At 32.4% G+C, this 16,261-nt stretch overlaps 2 protein-coding genes across 2 annotated transcripts; both read left to right on the forward strand.

Moving 5' to 3' along the window:
- The first annotated feature begins 1,172 nt into the window (after nucleotides 1–1,172).
- On the forward strand, nucleotides 1,173–3,163 carry LOC139501550 (uncharacterized). The gene has a single exon (XM_071290665.1). It carries the CDS (start codon nucleotides 1,190–1,192, stop codon nucleotides 3,143–3,145), a length of 1,956 nt encoding a protein of 651 aa, XP_071146766.1. The 5' UTR covers nucleotides 1,173–1,189; the 3' UTR covers nucleotides 3,146–3,163.
- A 5,418-nt stretch (nucleotides 3,164–8,581) lies between these two features.
- Nucleotides 8,582–13,467, forward strand: LOC139501240 (hepatic lectin-like). The gene is made up of 3 exons (XM_071290262.1): nucleotides 8,582–8,965; nucleotides 10,480–10,692; nucleotides 13,127–13,467. The coding sequence occupies exons 1-3, from the start codon at nucleotides 8,650–8,652 to the stop codon at nucleotides 13,345–13,347; spliced, it is 750 nt and encodes a 249-aa protein (XP_071146363.1). The 5' UTR covers nucleotides 8,582–8,649; the 3' UTR covers nucleotides 13,348–13,467.
- Nucleotides 13,468–16,261: the final 2,794 nt, after the last annotated feature.

Here is a 16,261-nt window from a genome sequence, read left to right on the forward strand (position 1 = left end):
CATAAAACAGGTACCAACGGTTTTCCATACAAAGGCAGCCATATACTTACTACAAACAAACTCATCATAGATATAAGGATTAAAATTTTATGTTTCCGCCAGACGTGCGATTCGTATACAAAAGACTCATCAGTGACGCTCGAATAAAAAAATGTTTAAAAGGCCAAATAAAGTACGAAGTTGAAGAGCATTAAGGACCAAAAGTTCCTAAAAGTTTTGCCAAATACAGCTAAGGTAATCTATTCCTGAGGAAGTAAAGCATTAGTTTTTAAAAAATGCAACTTAGAAGAGACTTAAACATTACCAAGGTGTTTTCTGAGAGAAACACAACATTAATTCCATCTGTGTATCAGGATTAGGATGGAAGATAATACAAAACAAATAAAAACAATCAGGATTAATCTGCACCAAGAACGTCCTGGTACCAAAGGATATACATGCAATTACGTTTGAATCTATATGCACAAATTTTAACTCCATAAAATGAAATAATTTCTTTTCATACTACCATTTTGTGGATTTCGTTTTTTCACGATATACAACATTTTTGTTCTTGTAATTTTTATAGCTAAAGATACTCTTAAATTTTCATTTCTCTGAACTTCAATATTGTTTTTGGGGGAATTTTTGACAGTAAGAGGGTAACAATAAAGCGGTACTCTTCATCATCAAGGTAACATTTTATCAAAATGTTATCATAAATCTCACAAATGTACAAGCGCTGACTTCTGTCGAGGCACGATATAAAACTGGACATAATCATATCGACACCATTTGATTGTTGAAGTCATTTGATTAAAATTAAATTGGGATCGTTGGATTGCTTTTTTCTTAAAAATTGCCCCGGTCTTTTTTTTTTTTATCATAACCCAAAACAAGAAATTTGTATCTACGATTCCCAATTTTATAGAAGCTCTGTTTAATGAGACGGTGAAGTCGACCTGTCAATTGAGCATGTGGAATAGTAGTGTACAACGTAGAAAAATCAGGAGTTTTAATGTTGATGCAAAATTGCAATTAAATTGTAAGATTGAGCAGAACATTTGAAAATCCACTAATCTGATTAACACCGGCATTTCAATGTTCATGGTTCACGATTGCATTTCTTTTAGAGAAATAAAGATATTAAAGGGGAGATAAATTAAATCATGAAAAGGAAGTAATTTACCTATGACAATGATTGACTACAATGGCAACGTGTATGAATGAATGTGATATTTTCACTTGTCCGATATGTTTAGAGAAACTGAAATCTCCTAAAACTCTACCATGTTCACACAATTTTTGTGAAACATGTATCGGTGAGTTTATTTCATCAACAGAACGTCAGACAGGACATAAACTTTCGAGTTATCCATGTCCCGTCTGTAGATCAGTTGTAACGAATACAAATAGAGTGCACGATGCAACGCAATGTGCATCGTCTGTACCCAATTGTTTAACAATTTCAGCACAAATGAACCAATCAGAAAATACGAAACAAGAGTGTCATCTGTGCAAAAGACAAAACAATCAACATGTGGCATCATACTGGTGTCGGGAATGCAATGAAGCGTTTTGTGACGAATGCTTGCGACTTCACAACCTTATGAAGATTTCTGCAGACCATACAGTTGTACATATCGAAGAAATAAATAACTGTGCTAGTGGAGGCGAGCCTGATTTTAGTCCAATATCCGATAAATGTTCAATTCATAATTCTAAAATATTGGAAGCCTTCTGTTTTGATCATCAGGAACTTTGCTGTTTGCTTTGCTTAACTATACAGCATAGAAAATGCGAAAATATCCAGGCTATTGAAGAACTGACAAATCTTAACACGGATGGAATAGATTTTTTAAAATATGAATTGAAAGAAGTAAAAGTTAAAGTTAAAGAACTTATTGAAGAAAAGATAAGCAATTATGAAAAACTCGATTATTCTTTTCAAGCGATCGAGTTGGCTGCTAAAGCATCCGCTGCTTCAATAAAAGACAGTGTGGATATTCTACTGGCTTCATTTTTAAAGGAACTACATATGTCACGTGATGCACAAAAAACTAATTTCGAAGCGAAGATAAAAACTACTGAAAATCTACTGAGCCGTGTTGTTTCATTGACGAAGACTACAGAGTCTGTTCGAGATAATGGTACCTTGAATCAAATGTTTATTCATTTGAAAAAATCGAAACCTCAATTAAAGTCTAAAATCGTTGAAACAAGCAATATTTTAAATGTAAAAACAGCCGTGGAAGCGAGATTTGCTGTCAATAAAATATTTCACCAAGTAGAAAAAGCAGTCAGTTTCGGGCAAACCGAAGTGATATGTAATGTACCAATTGACCTGAATGAATTCGTGAACTTTAATCCATTGGATACCGGCACAATAACAAACATAAAATTGAGACATAAAAAAACTCTGTCATTTGAGTTTGATGTTAATACTGTATGTATGATGAACTCGATTATCTTGGTTGGCAGTCTATATGGAGTGTTAAATGCGGTTGATTGTGTGACTAGCAAATGTATAGCGAAAACTACTTTCAACGAAGGGATAAAAAGACTGACTTGCGACATCGAAAACCTTACAATCTATGTTTCGTGTTATGATGCATACATATATACTTGCAAGATAGAACAAAATAGATTTGTATTACGTCAGGAAATTAGAAATAGCAGCAGGCAGACGCTTACTGGTGGGCTTTGCATCTTTAATGGATTCATGCATATTATCGTTGGGAAAAGCCTGCAAAGGATAAATAATGAAAACAAAGAAATAGGCTTACAAAAGTGTTTTGACACACATACAAACTGTGAGAATAAATTTAATGGACTTGCGACTGATATCAAAAACAAACGTTTACTTTATACATCTGATACCGACCAAGTAGTAGCAATACAGATAGATGGCACAAAAATATTTTCCTACAAAGACGAAAATATGAAGAAGATAGTTGCCGTTGCCGTTAATAACCAAGGTTGTATAATAGCATGTGATCTGTCTGGTGCATTGCATGCTAACTCAGAAGATGGATATCAAAGGAAAACTCTGTTAGATGAGTTTAACAAAATCAAAGCTCCACATGATGTTTGTTTTGATAAGTCTGGCAAAGTTTTGTTAGTTTGTGGCGATAGGTTTTTAGAAATATATGATGTTTTGTTTTAGATAAAACATATTTATCGGTATTTCAATAGTCAGTTTAGATTTACGTTAAACCATCATCTGTAAAATCCTCCATTGGGAACTATTTCTCCTATCCGGTTCCTCTCCCAAATTGTCGTTCCGAAATGCTGTATTACATATTTGTTTTCGTTTGTTATTTTGTACATTAATTAGTCCTTTGGTTTTCTCGTTTGAATTGTCTGTTTTTGGCATATCGGTGCCATAAACAGCTGACTATGCATGCGTTCTACATTAGAAAATGCCTATACCAAGTCAGGAATATGACAGTTGTTATCCATTCGTTTGATGTCTTTGAGCTTTTGATTTTGCCATTTGATTATGGACTTTCGGTTTGGAATTTTTCTCGGAGTTCAGTATTTTTTGTGATTTACTTCTTAAAGGTTAAATATGCTCGTTGTTGAAGGCCGCACGGAGATCTATAGTTAATCATCATCTGTGTCGTCATTTTGGCCTTTTGTGGAGAGTTGTCTAATTGGCAATCATACCACATCTTCTCTTTTATATTTTAGGTAAAATCACGTTATAAACGTGATAGCGTTGTCATCTCAGTATTTGGAGTCTTTTGGATTGATCCTTTGTCGGGTCAAACAAAAAACTTTCAAATTGGTTTGTACTGGTTTTGCTTAAAGTACGTGTCTTTTATAAGTAATTGACTGGTCGGCTCAGAGTTAGAATATCGTGTCCAACGTATGAGTGACATGTGACTGTAACTTTGAGAACTAGCAGGTTTGAAAATCGGACTTCTCTTGAACTGAATTTTAATGTGCGTATTGTTATGCGTTTACTTTTCTATATTGGGTTGAGGTATAGGAGGAGGGTTGAGATCTCATAAACATGTTTAACCCCGCCGCAATTTTGCGACTGTCCCAAGTCAGGAGCCTCTAGCCTTTGTCGGTTAAGTACAACTCTTGATTATATTTGTCATTTGTGTGTATCACAAAACTACATTCAATGTTTTCGTCTTGGTATGCATGTAATATTTGCCACGTTGAATACCAATCCATAATTGTTCATTACTAAACCAGTTAACAAGGTTTCATTGTGTTGGTGCTTTTTTTGTATCTTAGTTTTTTTCTCTGTTGATTTTCTCTTTGTTTTAGAGGCATCAGTTCACATATTTATTATATAATTAAATAAACTCATCATATATACCAGGAATAAAATTTCAAATTTACGCCAGACGCGCGTTTCGTCTACAAAAGACTCATCAGTGACTCTCGAATCAAAAAAAGTTTAAAAGACCAAATAAAGTACGAAGTCCAAGAGCATTCAGGCCAAAAGTTCTTGAAGTTTCGCCAAATACAGCTTAGGTTATCTATTCCTGAGGTAGAAAAGCCTTAGTTTTTCAAAAAATAACTGTTTTGTTAACCGTTAATTTATAATTATGAACATATTAATGATAACTCAAGACACCACAGAAGTGCTGACCACTGGGCTGGTGATAACCTCGGGGAAATCAGTCTCCAACAGCAGTGGCATCGACCCAGTGGTTGCAAATTAACTCTAATCATAGATACCAGGATTAAAAGGGATACCGGCCTTAGGTATTAGGTAGCGTCAGTGAGACAGCAAGGTAAATAAAAATACCCTATTTTCTGCATGTAAGCGGATTATTTTTTCTTCAACTAAATAATTAAAACGTACGCTCGTTGCTGCGTGTAAACTGTTAAGAAGTGAAACGGTAAATATAAGAGAAAACGAAGACATGATTGCAATAATGTCTTTATTATTTAATACTAGAGGTGACAAATTGGCAATCATACCACATCTCTTTTTTTATATGAAACACCCTTAAGGTTGTTTTGACTGACAATTCTGCACACAGAATGGGTCAAAGATATGGTGTGCAAATAAGGTAACCGCAGTTAAACCTAGCTATTTGACATGTTGAACGAGAAGAGATTATGAGTTGAATGGAGATTGTAGCTACTTACTTAATGAAATGTACTTAGAAGTCAAGTGCCAGTCGTATAAAAGTGTTGAATGCGAAAGTTCGTTTATACTATTATTCATTGGCACTTTTTATTTACAAAAAGAAATCATCCCCCCCAAAAAACATTGATCGAAAAATTATCAACGGCGATACTATTGTGACTATAAAAAACGGGTATCTTACAGAGTAAGACGTAGATGTTCCATAATTATGTTTTTAAAATATCTACCTTCTGTTGCTTATCTAACCCTGAAATGATTAAACACCATTTGTTGTTTACTTCTAAAATTTGAGTTTTAACTGCATCGTTTCTTTTTCTACAACTAGAGTAGTAGTTTACAATCAATGTCATTCAGATGAACGTGTTTCTTTTTCATTCTCTGCACCTTTATCATTTCGCTCGTTTTTGTTATCAGATTATTCCGAATGACATTTGGTGAAACCAACAAATAGGTTTTTTCTGATTCCAACAGTTTATAACTGTAAAGAAGATTCCATAATAAGAGTAGCGATGCTCTTTTGAATAATAAGTTCTCGTACTTGGAAGGAGTATCTATATTCATCGTAAATTCCTATTTAAAAACCCAACCCTTTCCTAACCTGAGACAGTATTATAATAGCACAACATAAGTGCAAACAATAGAAATCAGTGCAAAAGGTTTTAACTCATCTGATCGATGCAAAGCATAAACGCAAGTAACAAAACAACATAAAGACACAAAGTACATATCTGAGAGTACTAGCAGTTACTAGAACTTGTTCCTTACCGTTGATAACTGATATAAAAACATGTTTCCCAAAACAAAAGGTAAATTGTTACACACACATTGGATTAAGTGTAACGACTTTATGAACAGTATAGAAAATCATGACCTTGCATTTTTCATGCTACTTTTAGAACTAGTTTAGCTTATTTATTTGTCTGCTTTGCATGTGCTTATAATCTAGTTGAGTGTTTTACTTGCTTGTGTTTCCTTTCATATATATCAACTTTTTCTAATGAAATATATCTGTCTTTATATTGTCTATTGTGTGTGCTGTATATGTCCTATATGTCTTAATATTGTATGTGTTGTTATTGTTATTAATGTCGGCAAAAAGATCTACAGAGCTTATGTTTGTAGTATTTCATGTAACCCCACTTAACATAAATTTTCTTATCTTATCTTATCTTATCACAATTACAAAATTATTAGTATAGACACGATTTTGGACCGTAAGCTTTACTATGTTGTGTTTTGTAAAGAGTAAAATAATAAAAATAACGAACCCTAAGGGACATTCTAAACGGAACGTCCCTAAGCAATTGGCAATATCAAAAGCTCAAACTTATCAAGCAAATGGATAACAACTGTCATATTTCTGACTTGGTACAGGCAAAATCTTCTTATGTAAAACAAATGGTGGATTTAACCTGGTTTTCAAGCTACCTAGATATATACAAAATGTTTTTTGTCTTTTTCGTTTACTCTTTTTTATTGCGTTTTCATTTCGGCTGTCGTATTAATTTAATTATACATTTGACATCATCCGCCTTCTTTGATTAATATTTATTACAATGAACATTGCAATACAACAGTTGCTTATAATTGGGCATGAAGAGAAATATATTTAAGTTAGGTGAATATTTTTGACAAATGAAACTAGAGGCTCTCAAGAGCCTGTGTCGCTCACCTTGGTCTATGTACATATTAAACAATGGACACAGATAAATTCATGACAAAATTGTGTTTTGGTGATCATAATGTGTTTGCAGATCTTAATTTACTGGACATACTTCTTGCTACAGTTATCTCTATCTATAATGAACTTGGACCAGTAATTACAGTGGAAATATATTCTACAAATTTACAAAAATTTACAAAAATTGTTAAAAAATGACTATAAAGGGCAATAACTCCTTAAGGGGTAACTTGACAATTTTGGTCATGTTGACTTATTTGTAGATCTTACTTTGCTGAACATTATTGCTGTTAAAAGTTTATCTCTATTTATTATAATATTCAAGATAATAACCAAAAACAGTAAAATTTCCTTAAAATAGTCAATTCAGGGGCAGCAACCCAACAACGGGTTGTCTGATTCATCTGAAAATTTCAGGGCATATAGATCTTGACCTAATAGATTATTTTATCCCCTGTCAGATTTGCTCTAAATGCTTTGGTTTTTGAGTTATAAGCCAAAAACTGAATTTTACCCCTATGTTCTATTTTTAGCCATGGTAGCCATCTTGGTTGGTTGGCCGGGTCACCGGACACATTTTTAAAACTAGATACCCCAATGATGATTGTGGCCAAGTTAGGTTTGATTTGGCCCAGTAGTTTCAGAGGAGAAGATTTTTGTAAAAGTTATCGACGACGGACGACGGACGCAAAGTGATGGGAAAAGCTCACTTGGCCCTTTCGGCCAATTGAGATAAAAATGATATAACATCACAATGACAAACACAGTCATGTTCACACACACAAACAATACAAAATACTTTTAAAAAGTAAACTAAGGGTTATATAATAATTTAAGCTCTTTATCGCCTATAGAAAAGTTGCCCCATAAAAGAAAAGGTAGGACCAAGCAACTTGTTTGTGCACTTAAACGAAAATTCTTATCAGCATTAATCTATCAATATAATCCTTATATTCTACATACCAAGTCAGGACCTGACAGTTGTTGTTTATTAGTTTGATGTGTTTTATCTTTTGATTTTGTCATTTGATTAGGGACTTTCCGTTTTAAATTTTCCTCGGAGTTCAGTATTTTTTTGGTTTTACTTTTATTTGTTGTTAGGATCTGAGTCTGTCGGAAATCATCATCTAAATTTTGAACTTGTATGGCATACTGACTTCTTACATTTAGTGCAATACATAATAAAATTCTAAAATATTTTATTTCAAGATTTTGTCGACACTAAGAGCCCTGTCTTCCTTAACGCAAAATAAAGGAGATTTATTTTAATATGATTTATCCGAATTCGATCGAATCGTTGCTTTAAAGGAATTTCTATCAATAACTTCCTAACATCGAGTATACATTTTTATTTATTTTGCAAAAGCTAGCTAATATCCTTTGGTTTCATCTTCACCTTGTATATTTATTCATTTTCCGTAATTTAAAAAACAATTGTCTATCTAGCACTCGCATAAAAAAAACCCCAAAAAAACAATTAAATGTTACCATTTAAAAGTCTATTCATAAAACGTAATGCATTTTTGAAAAATGGACTAAATGTATAGAAAAAAATCGTTGATGAATTTAAATTTGAAAGACGAATGAATGATGATAATTTAGTTTAATGACTTTACAATTTATAACTACTGGACTAAAGCCTGAAATCTCTTATGTTAGAATACATTTAAACTTACTGTTCAATAACTCATTTTTTCCAAAGCTCATTGCCGCAATCAATGTTTGTTTTATTCATTTTGATTCTTAAATCGGTCATAAAAACAATTTCGTGGGAACTTGGGAGATGTTAAATTAAATATAGTTGATATTAAATTTTTCTATCAATATAAATAGTTAACCCATTAAAAACTGTTACATTTAAGCTGCAGTAATGGCGAACGATAAATTAGTGTCGATCAGTTTGTTATTTTTTGTGAGATTTTCACCTCTTTCGGGAAACATAGAAACAATTGAAATATCAGAAAACTTAAACTTGAGAGACAAGTTCTCCGAATATAACAACTTAGGAAATATCGAGTCAAAAAGTTTAGTTCGATGTACCAACATATGCCTGCTCACTGCTAGCTGCAGGTCACTGTTTTACCAGAGAGAATTACATCAGTGTATATTACACAGTCTAGATATTCCAGAGTCGTCGGTAAATCTCGTCTCATCAACAGGTTGGAAATACTACAAAACGGTTGAAGGTAATTAAAGTATTTCATATATGAACTTAATAGTTTCATATAAATATATAAATTTTCTTACAAATGTATACATTTTAATCGTGTTCGTACTTTATTTGGCCTTTTTAACATTTTGTGATTCGAGCGTCACTGATGAGTCTTTTGTAGACGAAACGCGCGTCTGGCGTAAATATAAAATTTCAATCCTGTATTTACTTGATTTATTTCACTTGACTCATCATCATAGACCAGTCCATGTATAGAAAGGTGTTTTGGGATAAGCTCATACATGAAGTGTTCAGTTATGGTCATTGATCCTGTTGAAATATGTAAAAATACAAAAGTAAATAGTGAGACACGGCCGTTGATTTTCTTGTTTCTTTTCGGAGTTAAAAAAACATGCAATATATTCAAAATATTTAAGCTATAGCACTTACAAATGATATAAGTTTTAAAGTTTTAAACTACTCTGTTGTCCTATATCAAACGCTCAGTTCTTTTGTTCATCCGTTTGGTGACACTGATAGGTGATTAGAATTCAATAATAATTATAACGACATCATTCTTATCACACACATCGTCAAATAGACTGTCCTTATGCAAAATAAAACCTATGCTTCGTCCGATCTGTTGAAATAACATTGATAATATATATGATGACTTTATCAGATATACTAACAAATGATAACTAGAAGAGTTCGAATTTTTAATTCCAACTCAGATGGGGGGATCGTAGGAAAACTTAACTATTTAATAAAATGACATTACATGGTTACGTCGACATGAGCCTAATAATTCGGACACCAATTCAGAAAAATCTCGACTAGTGATTTTTAATGAATAATCTTACTCCAAACGTCTGATTTCACAGTTCTCAATTCTTAAAGTCTGTTCAGTGGTATATACCATTATATACTGCTTACACGTTTTTGTCTTCTTTTTCCTATTTTCTGTCAAACGGTTTCTTGAACATGGATACCTAGGGACGTAGGAATTGTAGTCCGAAATGTCAAATAAATATACATAACTGGTAATGTAAAATAATATATATATTAAATCTGAATATGATTGGAAGGAGGGCAACAACAGAATTAGCATCAACAGTGAACGACACTTTTTATAGAACCTTATTAATGAATAGCAAGTGATTCAAACTTATGCCAAGATCCGTATTTTGACATAATAATGATTTACTTTTATAAATTGTGACTTGGATGGAGAGTTGTCTCACTGGCACACATACCACATCTTCTCATATCTATGATGCAATCGTTTAATAAAACCCTTTTTTAAACCACAGTTTTAACGTAGATAAATAAATACATGCTTAAATTGGAAAAAAGCTATATTTGTTGTTAAAAATGTATGTAACGATTGGTATTTAGGCAGATATTCACAACTTTAATGGAATGAAACAGCTTGCTACAGCAATTGAACTATCAAGATAAAACATTTTGCATTTAAGAATTCGATATAGTAATTGTTTAGTTATTTTTTCTTCTGCCAAACGTTTCACAATTATTATTTATTTACAGAAAGTCCAAGTACTACTCAAAGTACCAGTCCTGCAGACAAATGCACTAGCACAGCTGGCTTCATTTACAATGCAGGTGAAAGTATGTGCTACTTCATTGGTTCCCCGATAGCTGTTGATTTTGACGTCATAGAAACGTTGTGTTCAAATATGAACAGTGAGCTCATTAGGATAGATTCAGCACAAAAGCAAGCATTTGTACAACAAATACTTGGTAAGCTTTTTACTTGTAAGAGTTCAGGTTAAAATTCAGCTACATTTTCAAAATATCTTTAATTCAATTTTATAAAGTTTGTTATAAATCATTTCAGTTCCCAAGTACTGATTGCTGAACATATGATACCCTAGGGTCTGATAGTCAACTAGCGGAGGTTACGACTCAGTGTTTAAAAAAATAATAACAACACGTTGTAAATAACATGCGTTCGAAGCGTTCTCTTTATTTACCTTCATCAGGAACGATCAAAGCTAAATATTTGAAAGCTAAGGAAGGATAAGGAGAGAAAATGAAAAAGAGGTAAAAACCAAAAAGAGCCATAAAAATAGTCAAATCCATCTAAGGTGAACTAATGTTCTAACAACTTTCGAAATGATAAGTAAAAAACGTGTTATTTTAGAATTAGAATCAAAGGAAAATTCTTATATTCACGTATAATACCCTGTAGCTGTTTACTTTCTTATCCTTCGGTCTTTGGAGGATTTTTGTCTTATCGTCAGTCATATCATACGTAACATATCTCCTTATTTTTATTTTCTTGCGACGCATTTAAAATGAGTTTGAGGAGATACCGTATGATTGCCAAGAAAACGGTTATTCATACAGGCCAAATGGACGATTTGTGAATATTTACAGGTCGCTGAAATGGCTTCAATAATAATATAATCCGGTACCATATAGTAAGCTTTAAATGCCACAGGAGTGGAAGAATGAAAAAGAAACAACTTTATACTACATCATTAACGAAAACACAATTGTGTCAAGTATCAATCAAAGAAAACCACCGAATAACAGGATCTCAAATCGGACAATTGTTTTTATTCGTTTAATGTGTTTAAGCTTTTGATTTTGCCGTTTTTATATGCACTTTCCTTAAAGAGTTTTCCTCAGAGTTCGATATTATTGTCATTTTACCTTTTACCTCTATAAACTAAACCCATTATATATGTACTGATTGATATTTAGTTTTAATACACTATAAATTCATTATCCGTAATTGGCTTAACAGTAACTACGTTATTAATCTTTTTGTTAGTTGTTTGTTAAACTCTGTGTTGATCTGACAATTTAATAGAGATAAGAAGATGTGGTATGACAAGCCTGTTTCAACTGATATTTATTGTGTTTTCTAATGTTTCAATCATAACACCGTTGAAGATAAGAGGAGCGTTGATCACTTGAAAATATATTCAACATCGCCTTACTCTGTGTGAAACTGTCCAAATCAGGAGCATGTAATTCAGTGGTTTTGTTTGTGGCTGGCTTTTATATTTGCTTTTGTTTATAAGTTTGCCATGTCGGTCTTGTATCTCTTACTTTATATCATTGGTTTTTCATTGTTAAAGGCCATATGGTGACCTATAAATGCTTACATCTATGTCATTTGGTATCTGATTGACAGTTGTTTCATTGGCAATCCGCATCATCTTATTAAGTTTGTAAAAGCACTCAACTCTCCATTAGGGTTAGCGCTATAGAACCAGGTTTAATCCACCATTTTCTACATTTGAAAATGCCTGTACCAAGTCAGGAATATGACTGTTCTTGTCCATTCGTTTTTGATACGTTTTGTTATTTGATTTTGCCATGTGATTATGGACTTTCCGAATTGATTTTCCTCTAAGTTCAGTATGTTTGTGATTTTACTTTTTTTCCCCACCTTATAGACAGTGATGTAACAACACAACGTATGAAAAAACTGTAAAAAAACACAGGTCAGACCAAAGTTTGGTAGAACTTAACAAAAGATATGAATATTGAGTTAATCTTTTCAATATTTAGATGATAACAAAAACAGAAACACATTATTCTATTCCCATAATGAGTTTGAATTCTCCACTTGACATCTAACGCCTCTTTAAAAAAAACAATAATCCAATTTCTAAATAGTTTCTGTTAAGTTGTATAATAATGAATAGATAATTATGGAAACAATAAGAATGATTACGAAAAGTCCGACCCTCATAAAAAAAGAAAATAAAGTAATAAGTTTCCAATACAATAAAAGAGAGGCGAATGGACTCAATAGTCGGAAGAGAGAGCCATGACAAAAAACTATAAACGACGAAAAGACACATAATAACATACAAAACACAGCATAGAAAAAATGATATCTGAGCAACAAAAATACTACCAAAAACAGTTGTGATATCAGATTTTCCAAAAGGGTAATCAGATAATGTTAAAACATCATGATAATCGACACCTGTCGTGTTGCCCATGTACGTAGAGACCAGATGACTTGTCTTATTCTTAAGGTCACATTCATAGATATAAACTTAGATATTCTTTAAATATCTTAAAACATAATTTTCATACAAATCCAAAAACTATCTTAAATTATACACCCGGTGCTAGTATTTATTTAATGAGTTATATATCTTTTCCCAGAGTAACCTTTAACTTCACTAAAATGCGTTTTGTTCTATAGCTGCAGACGCAGGTAGCTGGGTGTGTATTCAGGGAGACAGGGATGATGGTAGCTACAAATTTGACGATGGCTCAGACATGACATACTTTAACTGGAACATGGGACAGCCTGACAACTTTATTTGGCACCATATAGTAATGGTGAAACAATTCAATTATCTATGGCATGATATGGCAGATGAAAAACTAGACCGTCAGTGCACATACATATGTGAAAAATAAAATAAAAGAGCGCAACAACCATAATTGAACAACTTCTCGTCAGAGGTTTCTGATTGTTTGCAAAATAACTGGATAGATTTCATGTGGCCATATATTTACTGAATTTGCTGAGTTATTAACATAGTTACTATATAGAAAACATAATTAAATATTATATGAAAATATTTTTTGCATTTAAGGATTGATTAATACACGTTGGTAAGATAATAAACTTCAATTTAACAATTATTTAACAATTATTTTTAAATATGTTAGATAGATTTTGGATAGGTATACATATCTAGACTGAAAATATTTAAAGAAGATTGAAGTTATAGTAGATTGCAACCAGAGAATATATTTTTTTTAAATTACTGGAGTAAGCGATATTATGCTTAAATGGTATAGATACAGGACTCATCGATGATCAGAGTTAAACTATACGTTTAACCCACAGAGACCCCTATGTAGAATATATATGATACCATTAATAATGTGTTAATTGTTTTCTATCGTTATTCTGTTTAAAAGCTCAGCCCACTTCAGGACTACGTTTGTCAGCTGCTGTTGACGAGTGTTGTATGAACCTTCGTGACCTCAGAATGTGTATTGCAGTCGCATTCCAATGACTTGACCTTATGTTAACTTAAGATTAATTTACGTTCTGCTTTTTTAAAGCCAATTTTCGGCTAACAGACAAACATGAACATGAACTCCATTTTCTTCGGTGTCGAATGTGTCCATGTAATCAACCATGCAACAATGTCAATTTCAGCTTGTTCATTGAATGTCACTTTCGGTTCAAAATTCTGAAGCGTAGGACAAATCATACAATTTTGTATTAAATGGAGCAGTGTTTTGTTATTTGTTTTTATTGTTTGAATTAGTTGTTGTTATAATATATAATGATAATCTTTGAGCGATGTATTCTTGATGCCCATGCGAAATTCTTTTCTGCGGTCTGATTGTGTGATTTTTTAAATTTCTACGCGGGCCTCAAAAGATTTGAAATCGGAAATAAATTCAATAAATGTGAGTTGTTGTTTTATCATTAAAGCAAAACGATGTAAATTGCTGGATAAAGACAATAATTGTCTAATGTCTTTAAATATCAGCTGTATTTTTACAAAGCTGGAAACAGGAGTAATAGCTCTCTGAAGCTTGCATTACAACTGTTTTTTTTTTATCCTCCTACACATACAGCTGCTATTTAAGACACTAAACAGTTATTGTCTTTATAAAAAAACTCGTCAGTGACGCTTAAATACAAAAATAGAAAGAGCCAAATAAAGCATGAAGTTGAAGTAGGTTTCGGACTAAAATTCCTAAACGTTTCGCCAAATACAGGTAAGGTAATCGCTTCATGGGGTAGTGATTTTCATAATTATCAAGCTTTGCCTACATATTATTTATAGTTGTGACCATATCAATGATGATGTCAACACAGTGCAGACTACTGGGCTGTCAATATCCTCGCAGTCGGCAGTGGCAAACACCCAGTGGTTTTAATCATCATATATACTAAGATGATATAATAAAAGCGCGGTTCCTCTACAAAAGACTCATAGTTTATATACATCTGCATTCTTCTAAAAACCAATGGCTAATCCTACTAGATAAAATGGTACTTTTAAGATGGTGATCTCCAACATGATGGCAGATATTTCTCTGTTGCATTACAGAAAACTTATTCAATTGTAAATCGTTAAATCCTGGAGTGAAACTTGCAATAATATCTGAGATATATTTCAATGGATCCGGTAGACGTTTTGATAAATTAAAATTTCATTCACAAGTAATTATATGGCACATTCATTCAGGGACTAAGTAACTTTATAATGTATTTTGTTTACTAGGTTCGTACATAAATAAAACAAAAATATAAACGTTAACAAAACGACGTATGTATTTATCTTTCAAGGTGTAGAATTGTATAATGGTTTGCTGTTATCTTTTCGTCTTATATATTGATGTAAATAATTTGCTTATGCGTTCATATTTTATTTCATGTCCAGCAATGTATGTGTATAACTTTTAAAACAAACTATATGAACATTTACAATTGGTCCAATTATGTGTTAAAATATAAGAATTTGTTGACAAATATGAATATATTGGACATGTTGTTGTGATGATTTGAAGAATGATTGTTTCGTTAATAGACAACATCAATGTAAATGTAGGAAAGTTGATATACTGAGGCGAAAATCAATCATTCATATTTTATTGTATGAATGTCTATTGTGTATCTTTTAAAAAACATTTATTTTAACTTATATTACCGTTTCTTAAATCGTGTATAATGATGCCTTCAAAATAATAGTGGGATATCAATATAGATGTAGTGCAAGTATTATGCTCGTTTTAAATGAGGTTATGTCCTTCAGAAAAGTTATGTGAAAGTCAATGTTTAGATTGTCAAATCGCTTGAAATTATGCGAAAAAAAAAAATTTGAGTCTGAAATAGACGATCGTTTTTTCATTTTTTTATATAAATAAGGCCATTAGTTTTCTCGTTTGAATTGTTTTACATTGTCTTATCGGGACCTTTTATAACTGACTATGCGGTATGGGATTTGCTCATTGTTGAAGGCTATACGGTGACCTATAGTTGTTAACGTCTGTGTCAATTTGGTCTCTTGTGGACAGTTGTCTCATTGGCAATCATACCACATCTTCTTTTTTAGATGTTATGTTTTGCAGATAAACTGTTTATTATGATGTTTATAAATCTTTCACAACACTATGTTTTAACTAACAGTCATATATGCCAGATTTGGCACAACCTTACTGTCTCTACCATAAACTGATACTCATTGGTTGTCGTTACATTTTCTCCTTAAATTCTGTATTAATAACTTTAATCTAATGCGACTGATTGTAGCATGTCGGAAAGTGGCTTATTCCCGATATTTGATGGTTCCATGTTGTACAA

Source organism: Mytilus edulis, chromosome 13, assembly GCF_963676685.1.
Source record: "Mytilus edulis chromosome 13, xbMytEdul2.2, whole genome shotgun sequence".
Classification (NCBI taxonomy): Eukaryota; Metazoa; Mollusca; class Bivalvia; order Mytilida; family Mytilidae; genus Mytilus; species Mytilus edulis.

Bases quoted from the DNA above. Each gene is read 5' to 3' on its own strand.
- LOC139501550 (XM_071290665.1), top strand. From the start codon at position 1,190: ATGGCAACGTGTATGAATGAATGTGATATTTTCACTTGTCCGATATGT.
- LOC139501240 (XM_071290262.1), top strand. From the start codon at position 8,650: ATGGCGAACGATAAATTAGTGTCGATCAGTTTGTTATTTTTTGTGAGA. The intron at 8,966-10,479 runs GTAATTAAAGTA...ATTTATTTACAG, and splicing joins ATACTACAAAACGGTTGAAG to AAAGTCCAAGTACTACTCAA. The intron at 10,693-13,126 runs GTAAGCTTTTTA...TTTGTTCTATAG, and splicing joins ATTTGTACAACAAATACTTG to CTGCAGACGCAGGTAGCTGG.